The 11,134-nt window shown below is 41.6% G+C and overlaps 1 protein-coding gene and 1 long non-coding RNA gene across 3 annotated transcripts; both read right to left on the bottom strand.

Annotated features, from left to right (window-relative positions):
- Positions 1-271: 271 nt before the first annotated feature.
- LOC109874892 (uncharacterized) lies at positions 272-1,803 on the bottom strand. The gene is made up of 3 exons (XR_004206391.1): positions 1,157-1,803; positions 993-1,046; positions 272-901 (listed from the first exon to the last, which is right to left on the bottom strand). It is a non-coding gene; the product is annotated as an uncharacterized LOC109874892 (long non-coding RNA).
- A 1,135-nt stretch (positions 1,804-2,938) lies between these two features.
- LOC109874890 (volume-regulated anion channel subunit LRRC8D-like) lies at positions 2,939-10,653 on the bottom strand. 2 transcript variants are annotated; one of them, XM_031810483.1, is made up of 2 exons: positions 10,609-10,653; positions 2,939-6,819 (listed from the first exon to the last, which is right to left on the bottom strand). In XM_031810483.1, exon 2 carries the CDS (start codon positions 6,815-6,817, stop codon positions 4,262-4,264), a length of 2,556 nt encoding a protein of 851 aa, XP_031666343.1. In that variant the 5' UTR covers positions 6,818-6,819; positions 10,609-10,653; the 3' UTR covers positions 2,939-4,261. The 2 variants fall into 2 exon arrangements, with proteins under 2 accessions (XP_031666343.1, XP_020322532.1); XM_020466943.2 differs by lacking the exon at positions 10,609-10,653 and adding an exon at positions 8,182-9,016.
- Positions 10,654-11,134: the final 481 nt, after the last annotated feature.

Raw genomic sequence — 11,134 nt, 5'->3', positions numbered from 1 at the left:
TCTCATTTACGTGGCTGCAGGTGGCTAAAAGCCTAGCAAGCTTTCCTCGTGCTACAAATAAACTACATTAGACAACACCACTTTCAATTTCTCCCTGCAGGAGCAAGGAGGTGGCAGAATAGAGATAATTTTTCTTCTGTGTATTTTTTAAGGCCGCTGGCAACCAACTTTAAAGTGCATTACCGCCACCAACAGGACTGGAGTGTGGACCAGAGGTCTAATCAGCATAGAGACAGACAGAGAACACATTTTTATATCTGTGCCATTTATAACATCTGTGAAAGCACTGGCAGGGGAAAATACAGAAGCTTCTCATTCCTTTAAAGCCAACTCTAAGTGTGTGTTCATCTGTTTTGTTTAAGCACTGTACCTGACTACATCTAACCATGGTCTCGGCTGTTGGCTGTAATGTCAGAAAAACACTTTTTAGAGTACTGTAGTCCCTAAATCCAGTGTTGTAAAACATGTTGTTCTTCTTGTCACGCAGGAAGCATTGAAGGAGGAAATGGTTTGCCCGAAGCTTCACAATTTCTCGTTGCGTGCCTCTACAAGCTACTTTAAAAGCCCAACCACATGCTCTCAAAATGAATACTGCCAACTCCACATGGTTCTATTCCAAACACAGGCCATGCAAATTAATACATGTTCCTTTTCTGTTGGTAGAAGGCTTACAGAAAAACAACTCAAAATTAACTTGCATGGCCTTTATGTAGAGCAGACAGGCAGATACGGATGCATTCATTGTGAATGATTGTAAATGGGAGCTAGTGACCGAGGCTAAACCAAATATTGTAAACTCACAAAAAACACTAAAGTGACTGAAGTTCAGATCTTAAGTCTATACCTGAACATGATTTGGCAAGCCATATTCTCAGCGTGAGGGTCCTGATCCAGAGAGTCACTGTAGATACAAGATTCGGTTACATATACTGTACCTGCTATGAACTATTGAAAATGACAGAAAAGACACATATGTAATAATAAACAACTACCTTAGCTCATCTGGCTCCTCAGCAGGTGCATCCTTTCCATGACGCGCAGCCTCACTGTAACACAGAAAAATACATTACAGTTGATTATTGACTCTCCCTGACAAGTTGTTTAATAAACTAGTAGTTAGCTAGTTTAGGGGGTAAGCTACGCTAGATAGGCCTACCCTGCAGCTTTTCTGATGATGGTCTTCCTGCCAGGTTTTGGGGTGGACATCCAGGTGAACACAGTCGGCACAACCTGCACCTTTAGCATCCGTTTCCCACTTATGGTCTTTAAAAAGGAGTCCACAACAGTGTTTTGAACACACTTTGGTTGTTGTCAATTAACTCTGTAGGGAAATATTGATCCAGTTTAGTTATCAAGCATTAGAACTTGCTATATTGGTTAGAGATGCAAAAATAGGTACTAAGTTAACTAATGTTAGAATTTCTCAACTAACTGGTGGCTGTGTTGTTAGCCTGGCTGGCCAGTAGATAGCTAGCTAACTAGCTAAGCTAACTAGCAAAAATCTTAACTTGGCCTGACTACTCACTTTATTTTCACCACTCATTGGCGTCGGATTGCACAGTCTTTGGAGAAACTGTGAAAAGTTAATTCTCTGCATGACTTCCTCCTTTTGTAGGAGTTACATCCAGGGACACAGCAGTATGACTTTTGACTATGTTGCCTAGGTTTCCGGCCTCTGTTTCGCACCCTGGTCCTCATTTTCATTCAGCCGGAAGTGACATGTCGTGTGAATTAAGTGAATTGAGGCAATCTCCATTTTAAAGTAGTCCATTTTCTTTTTCACGATTGGCTGATCCCTCCCGATGACCCAATTGGACATGACTCCAACAGGGTCACCAGGAGGGATCAACCAGTGAAGTTGGAAGTCCCACCCAGCTGACTACATTAAAATGGTGGAAGCCCTCAATAGTGCTGTACATGTTAAAATGGCCTTATGGCCACTAGAGGCCTCTATCATTCTCTATGGGTGGATGGGAGCAGCATATCTGTGGCTTGCTTTTAATGCCATTATTAGCTACAATAAAGTGTAACCGGGTGCAGCAGCAAGCAAATGTCCAACAAAGTGCTGGAGTTTTTTGCCATCATCCTTGAAAGGAGATAAAGAAAGTCACACACAAAACTCAACTTGACTATGATATTGAATTACCAAAGTAATGGCAAGATAGTGTTCTCAGCAAAGCCTGAATTGATCTCATCTGCCCTGTTGTCAGAGTTACAGGCAATAACTTCCAGATTGTATTTCAAAAGATGCTTTTTAAATTCAAATTTCCCTATTGTTTTGGCATGACATCATCCTTAAAGATGTTGTGTACATTGTACCGTTGCTTGATCAAGGAAATTCAGTTAATGTAATATATGTATATATATATATATATTTATGTATATATATATACTGAATTTCCTTGATCAAGCAACGGTACAATGTACACAACATCTTTAAGGATGATGTCATGCCAAAACAATAGGGAAATTTGAATTTAAAAAGCATCTTTTGAAATACAATCTGGAAGTTATTGCCTGTAACTCTGACAACAGATTCTACAACAGCCCTATGCCTTACTTTGTGAGACTGCTTAATGCTGCTTTACTGTGATATTGTACACCACCATATTAGAAGTGGTGTACAATATCACAGTAAAGCAGCATTAAGCAGTCTCACAAAGTAAGGCATAGGGCTGTTGTAGAATCTGTCAGTCCGAGATGAATCGGGTAGATCTGCCACTGACATGGCCTCTCATCTGAGGCAGACATTTGTTGTCATCCTGGGATTTTGCAAGCTTCTGTGCAAAGGACTCCAGGGACTGCAAGGCCAGGTTGCACATCGTTGGCTCTTCTCAAGTTGGTTGTGTTGGTGGGCTGTGAGACCTGGGTGCCATAAATAATGTCCAATTACCATTGAGAAATGCGTTGAAACAGTGAGTGACAAGAACTGGAAAAGTTGATCTAAAATCTAGTTTTATTGTGCCATAAATTAACGGACTTTGAGCGTATGATCAGTAATTTGGTATGGTAGCAAATGTGAACAGTTCATGTACAGTACAGAAATACATAGACAAAAAGAAATAACAATCTTTGTCCCATTGTTCTCTCCCTTTAGTCAAACCTCATCCCTTTTCAATCACACATCTTTAAAAAATAATAATAATTAGGTTTAGTATGTTCTGTGATAGGCGAGTGTAATCCATAGAAAACATTCAACAATCTATGAGAAAAGCAAATATTGTTTATGCAAAGTACTCCCAATTTCAAGCGTAATCCCCAAGAGGGGGTAAAAGTTCTGACTGTATCTTTTATTCCCCCGGTGAACTTAGTATGATCACATAGGCAAGACTGTGCAGTTCTAAACAGTTCCCAGTAGACTGAGGATCCCCCCCCTTCTCTTATCAACACACGACAACTGTCACTCCGCTGACAGACCAATGTCTCGGCTGCATGATGTCATCGAAGCAAATTAATGAAACGTTATTTAAACAAAAGTGAATTACCATTGAAAGTAGAGCATTTGTTCTCTCATTGAATGGTGATGTGAATAATGACAGTGAATGTTTAGGCAAACATGCTGTTTGGGCCTTTCTTATTAAAGCCCTCACTGAGAAATAGCAGCAGTTAAGGTTGAAAAGCTATTGCCCATGGTTAACATTATACCTGAGTAGCTAATACAATATATATTAATAAGTCAGAAATTCAATTCCCGTTATCAATATTATGCGATAATACCCTAGGAAGCAACTGAAAGCGTTTTTAAAAACCGGAACATTCTTAAATATTTGAACAAAAATACTACTTTGAAACGATAAATGCACAACGTCATTACGTGATTATAGTGCTCTGCAGTCTGCATTCTCTCTCACTTTATTCAGTTAAAAGGGTCAAGTAACAAGCCATATTGTGAAATGTATAATCAATAAAACGTGGTTCAATACCCTGTGAAAGTAACCACCACTTCCGCGTTACTTCCGGGTCATGTCCCCATATCTTTTCAATGGGCTTGAAGTTATATAATCAAATTCGTGAAAACAGGGTCCTTTAAGAAATACATCAAATCATATTCATGTTATGGATGAATTCACTTCTGCCCAGATGCCTTTTATGAAATATTTGGCTTGAAGACCATTGTGCCAGGTTTTTGCCCAAAAGTTCAAAAACTGCTACTTCCTGGTGAACAATATCTTAATTTCATGGCGTATTGCTTCAGTGAGTTATAATATACATTTCAGTTAGTCACTGTACTGTAAGGGTTTAAAATATCAGAGATTATAAGCTATAAACCACTCGCAAAGGACACATTGGTCTCCCGACTGATGCTCTCCTTTACTTCTATGGGTAAAGTGTCAAAAAGGTGGTCCTCGACAATGAGGCAGTTTTTACGTAGAAGGCGACAGTTCCCCAGTAGCGAGGGAAGGCGGTCCAGACTGTTTCCCCTCAGCTCCAGCTGAGCGAGCTGCACCAACTGACCCACTGTCTCAGGCAGGGTGGTGAGGCCATTGTTGCTCAGACATAGGACCTTCAGCTTGGTGCACCTGAACAGCTGCTTGGGCAGCACCTCCACCTTGTTTGCATTAATGGCGAAGTGCTGGAGGTTCTGCAGGAGACCCACGTCCGGCGGGATCACTGTGATGGAGTTCTGACTGACGTCCAGGTACCTCAGTTTGGGGAGATGGAACAGAGCCGGCGGGAGCATCTCCAGTTTGTTGTGCGAAAGGTGAAGTGACTCCAAACACTTGACTTGGCCTATGGAGGCAGGAATGGTGATGATTTTGTTGTGCCACAGTTTGAGGCAGGTCAACCTCTTGAGGTGCTGAAAGCTGATGATCTCCTCAATGGTGCGAATGTTGTTGGATTTGAGATCCAGCTCTTGAAGGTTGGTTAAGCTGAAAATAGCATGGGGGATCCTCTCCAGCTCACAGTTGTGCAACTCCAGATCGGCAAGGTTAGTCATCTTCTTGAGGCTGTTCAGTACCAGTAGTTTAGTACCATCATTGTGCACCACCAGTTTGATCAGGTGTGGGGACAGCTCAGTTAGACTTGAAGGCATCTTGGTGAGGTTGCTCTTCAGATACAATGTCTTGAGATGTTTTAAATCTCGCATGGACTCTAGTCCTATCATTTTGTTGTGTTCTGAGCTTAAATTCCCTACCAAGTTAAGCTCCCTCAAACTTCTCAACAAATAAACCCATGTGGGGATCTCAGCGACATCTGTGAACTTGACATGAAGGCAGCGGAGGTGGTCACGGAGAAAGACAAAGGCTGTCTGCTCAACTTTGGCAGGGCAGTGGCAGAGGTGCAGCTCATGCATACTGGTCATTTGGGAAATCTTTGCCGAAAACCTGACCTCGGGAATTAGTTCTAGTTTAAGAATTTCCAGGTCGGTGAGATCAAACACTGCATTGGGGAGACCAGAGAGCATGAAGAGGTGGAGCTCCTGCTGGTCTTGGGCATTTCGGGTCACAAGCTGTCTGAGCTTCTCAAATGTCCACTCGTGGTTCAGACTGATCTCCCTCAGCTTGTTCTCGCTGACCTCTGAGAGGAAGACACCAAACCGTTTGGAATACAGCTGGTCGTACTGATCGACCATGTGTAGGAGGAACGCAAAATCGTTCTTCACGTCAGGAATGTCACTGAAGCTACTCTCCTCTCTGACTTTCTCAAATGAGTACTCTTTAAGGGGGCGCCTGAAAAGCCAGTGGAGGGAATACAAGCAGACCATCCCATAGATCAATATGAGGGCCATGTAGCTAAGGAGGAGCTTTCTCAGCATGAACGCCATGTTGTGGGTACAAAAGAACTGCTTATACCCGGTTAAGTGTTTGATATCGGGCTCACATTTGTGGCGAAAGTCGATGGCAGCCATAAAGGTTGACGTATATGACAGAATCAAAATGAACTTGACCGTTTTGACCACGGTCTGAGCTACGTAGAGCTTGTAGATGAAATCGCTGTCCTCCACATGGGCACGGAATTTTCTCACCTTCTCAAAAAGAGCCTTGGCCTGCTCTCCATCCTTCTTGTCCAGGATAGTCATACTTGGTGCCTCAGCAACAGGCGTATCTGCTGAGAACTTGACTCCTGTATTCCCAAGCATAGGAGTAGATGTGTTGGCAGCATTTTCGTCTTTATTTTCCTGTGATAACTCTCTCGGTGCTGAAGTGGTGCCAGTCAGTCTCTGCTTGTTCTCCTCAGAATCCTCACAGGCTGTCTCGGACAAAGCCTTTGTAGTCCATGGAGACTCAAAGCACCGTCCGAGAATGGACACAAAGTGTTCAATCTTTGAGCTTGTCTTGGGGTATTTGAACCAGAAGTTACTACTGACCATAAGCACAAGGGTGTGGATGAGGGTGAGGTACGGGAAGTACTTTGAGTACCAGGGCAAGGCAACATGGTAACACATTTGGTTGACAAAGATGTACTGCTGATAATCTAAGTTGGTTCGGATCCCTGTGGGCTCAGGTTGCTGCATTTTGCTCTCTCGCTTCACAACGATGGGCTGGGTGTTGTGGATCTCGTGTACTGCACTGTCTGGTAGATCTTTAGTGGGCATTGGTGTAGCAAGCACTGTCGTCGTACTAACTGCTGATGAGGTGGTTTCTTGCTGACATTGGGTAGTGCAAGAGTTTGGCCCTGCCGCCGCCTCCTCCACTTCTTCCAGGCAGGGAAGGCACGCCACCTGGTCCTTTGTGATCTGCATCGTCATGGCGAAGATGGACAACATGAGCATGACCACCCCCAGGTAGTCCATGAAGACGTCCCACCATGGTTTTAGGATGCGGTAGGTCGGCTGGGTGTCATTCAGCGATGCTAACTCAGTGATGGTAAACATTCCTGCAATGGAAGAAGACCGGGCATTTAGCTAGTATGGAAAGCACTTCTTTCTCAACCAATCTAATTAGAAATAAATAAAACAAGCACTTCAAATGTGTGTTTCTGTTTGGAATCAAATCGATTTTTGTTGGTAAATGTTTGTACTTGGTATAGTTATAAAGGTTAAAAAGGTAATAAAGGTTGACAGCATTATTTTTAGAACTAAATTGAATGGCTCTCCATGACAAAGAGGCATATAAAAGATGAAACGGCATGAGTAATGACATTGGCATATTACTCTCTCTCATGCATCTCTATAGAGAATTTGAAAACATCTGATGACAAAGCTTAGAGTCTACATCTGGGCCAGACTAGTTATGACATGTGGAAACTGGAATGGCAAAGGTTCCTCTAATGTTAGTCTACAGACTATTGCAAGTCATCGAGAAGATTATAATACTGGTGTGCCCTTTTAAGAAGCAATGGTAATTGTGCCCAGATTCAACATGTGGGAGCACTTCCTTCTCTGAGCCTTTTCCCCCACCGTAAAAAAAAATAAAAAATGTTTAAAATTGTTTTATGACAGTGAATATACATTGCCCAAAGTAGGTAGCCTACTCTTAATACTCTTAATATTTATAACTGTTACAACACTATTAAGAGTTATTTTATGGCATACACTTTTCCTTACCAGTATTCTAAAACAAATATGGTACGCTTTACCAACCAATTAAACGTGATGATATTTGGTTTCATTCATAATTTCCTTTCATAGTTGAACTAAAGAATGACAGTAATATCAATACATATTTTGATATTACAGGCTAGTAGCCTATAGGCTATATTTATAACTATAGTATAATATGAATCAAAAATACTTTAAGGTGACATCCCAGTAAGAGGAAGCCATCATTAAAGACGTTTTGCATATCATAAAAGCAGAATATCTGTAGGTGAGAGCGTGTGGTTGACCGTAGAGACAGCCCTGGTCTAAAAAAGAGAAGAGCAGAGAGACCAGTTGTGGAATACACCTAGGCTACTGATCGAACATATAATTTCATTTGGGAAATATAAACCATTAGACACATGTTCAACTCTTGAGATTCTTCTAGAGATCTTGCGCATTCATTTTCCTGTTGCTGTCTGACTCCGAGGTCAGGTGACTTGCTGTAACGTGGGGTAAACTTCAACTGTAACATGTGCCCAGAGTTAAACATTTACAGTGCGTTCCTTAACAATTTATATGATCTTGCCACTTGCGATCGCCTAAATAAACTACCCTGGGATATCCGCACAGTATGACAATCAACATCAAACAAATATAAATTAGGATTTTACCGTTTTTACAGCGTGGTAAATGCGAGAAAGAAATATCATACTTACTATCTTGTTTGACGTTATCTCTTATCAATTTGATTTCCGGCACTCCATTCCACTTTTACGGTTAAGACAGTTCCTTCCGACGGTTCAGATCAAATAATTAAACCATCATCTATGGAATAACGCTTGTGACCAAGAATATTATGTTCGTGACGGTGCGAATGTCAGCACCATTCTCAATACCCGCGGTTCTGCATTGGCTGCCTGATAAACACTAGCTACGTGAATAATATGCGCCGAACGTCTGCCTCCGTACGCATGTAATTCAAAGTAAAGGATAGTCCAACTTTAACATTAAAGCGCTATTACACGGTGTTTATGAGATGGTGGATGCCACAGATCAACGTCCTAAAGACACAACGTGCTTCTCTCAGATGTCACCAAATTCGAGATAGGCCTAATAATGAAAACTAGGGCACCACCTACTCTACTACGACTTGATCGAATGTTTCTCCCGCGTGAACATTCTGTTACAATATAACTCATTCGGAAACTTTGAACTGTAACCATCTGTTCAGTAACTATTTAGCAATTACTACTTTTCAGTCTGTAAATGAATACATTGTATCCGGCACATTATATCTGCTGCCCCAGTAAACTACACAATGTAACAATCCTTACGAGCTCTCTTCCTGTCTGTCTGTAGTTAGGCTAGATAGCCAGCCTAATTGTGAAATATGAAGACGTTAGGAATCTAGAACCCTTTTGGTGTAACTCGCTATCGACTGAAGTCATGCTGGATTTCCAGCTATGTCTGGATTTGATTGCTTGCTGCACCAGTGCACTGCACACTGTTGAGGAAGTGTCTCTTGAGTATGGTACAGGTTCCAACCGGTCCAGGCTAGATCGTGTAAAAAGAGTGGGCTACCCTCCTCTCAACCCTTGTACTCTCAGAGGAAGTGAATAAAAACAAGTCCATGGAGTGCCAGGCAGGGGCGGACTGGGACAAAAATTAAACCCTGGCATTTTAGCCACACCAGCCCACATCACCGTGCAACTTTTACTTTACCAGTCACCGGTGAAACATAGTCCTACTCCTTTTTTGACCAGCTCTTGTTTAAAAGACAAATACAACATGTAAAAACATCACTGGAGATACAACTCCAAAGTGTTATTTGCTATTACATATAGAGCCAACATATTAAGGAACTGTATCTCTCTGTTTACTGAATAAATGCCTAATAGATTACAATTGGCTCATAATACCTCATAAAAGCCTAACTACTTATATTGAAAAGATACATTCCTGGATTTCATACATGTCCCCCCTATCCTTATGGGGCTCCCAAGTGGCGCGGTGGTGTAAGGCACTTCCTCTCAGTGCAAGAGGCAGTGCCTGGTTCACATCCAGCTGTGATTGGGAGTCCCATAGGGCAGTGCACAATTGGCCCAGCATCACCAGGGTAGGCAATCATTGTGAATGAGATTTTGTTCTTAACTGACCTGCCTAGTTAAATAAAGGTTAAATTGACATTTTAAATATTGTCCTAGCTCACTCATTAATGTCTTAATCGAAATTACGGATTGCCTCTTATCTGCTCGTCGTTTCCATAGTTTGTATATCTCAATTGACAGTAGAAACCACATTTGTTTAAGCAAGTCAGCCATATCAGCTATGTTTTTTAAGGCTGAATGAACTGTTTCACTGCCAGACAAGGCTCTGCTGATAGCCAGGTGTAGCAGTGGTAAGGATTCACTCCATGGTGCTGAAAAGAAAGCTCTGCTTTTGGGGCAGCTTTATGTAGGTCATAACAGTTTGTGGGCACCGTTTGTCACCATTATAATGCAATTTATGTATTGTTAACTGTTTTTCTGTGTAGTGGCTTTGCTGGCATGCATCTAAAAACAGTTTTTTGAGTTTGCCCCACCAGGATTTACTAAAATCGCCACTGAGTACCTGTTAAAAATAGTAAGCAGCTCAGGTCATGTAGGAAAAAAACAGAGGCAGCGCACAGATATACTTCCAGTTGTAATATTTTGGCTCTATATTATATATTCAATAGTAATTAACCCTTAGGATATATATATATTTTTTCAACCTTTATTTAACTAGTCAAGTCAGTTAAGAACAAATTCTTATTTACAATTATGGCCTACCAGGGAACAGTGTGTTAACTGCCTTGTTCAGGGCCAGAACGACAGATTTTTACCTTGTCAGTTCGGGGATTCAATCAGAACTCTTGAAATGTAATGCAACAGAATGATTGCATTTCTCTAAAACAGGCTATAGGTTATATGTGCACCACCAAGTCAGAACAGTAGGCTAAATTATGAGACCAAATTATGACCAAATTATTAGGGTGAGGCACATGGGCTACGAACAGCTTACTACACAACATACATTTAGTATTACTTTCTTAGCTACAGTGTACATATCTCCCTGGCATAACATAATTTATGCAGCAGCATAAAATACATTTTTGGACTCACCTTGTGGTGCTGTGCTCACTTGAACAGGAAAGTGGTGCAGGAAAGTGGTCCTTCTTGTGGGCAAATTTTGTCATCAAACTTTGTCATCAAAGTCTGGCATTCTCTGGATTTATGGTGCTGTCAAGAACACTTTGATGAATCATGATGTCAGTGATCTTGAGGTCGTAGCTCTAGAAAGAGGCCCGGGTTCCCGACTTGGAATTCCGAATTGAATGTCAGTTCAAAACTTATTTTCCCAGTCAGAGCTTGTTTTTTCCCCGAGTTCCCAGTTGTATAGAACGCGGCAGAAGTCATGCTGGATTGACAGCATGGCCAATGTATTCAACCTTTTCTGGCCTATGGTGTGTTGCGAGTTCATTTTTATCCTTTTATGCTTGGAAAAGAGAACCTTAAACCACACACCCTCTCCGCTGAATAGCAGGCTAATGATTGCTTTGCAAAGCTTGCAGTTAGCCACTGATTCCTACCAACCAATCGTTGTTGAATTTGCGATTTCCAACTTGTTGTGTAATGTTTATGTCCAATG

This window comes from Oncorhynchus kisutch, linkage group LG30 (assembly GCF_002021735.2).
Source record: "Oncorhynchus kisutch isolate 150728-3 linkage group LG30, Okis_V2, whole genome shotgun sequence".
In the NCBI taxonomy this organism is placed as follows: Eukaryota; Metazoa; Chordata; class Actinopteri; order Salmoniformes; family Salmonidae; genus Oncorhynchus; species Oncorhynchus kisutch.
The sequence above is the reverse complement of the archived record's forward strand: the minus strand, read 5'-3'. Positions and strand labels throughout refer to the sequence as shown.

Bases quoted from the DNA above. Each gene is read 5' to 3' on its own strand.
- LOC109874890 (XM_031810483.1), bottom strand. From the start codon at position 6,817: ATGTTTACCATCACTGAGTTAGCATCGCTGAATGACACCCAGCCGACC.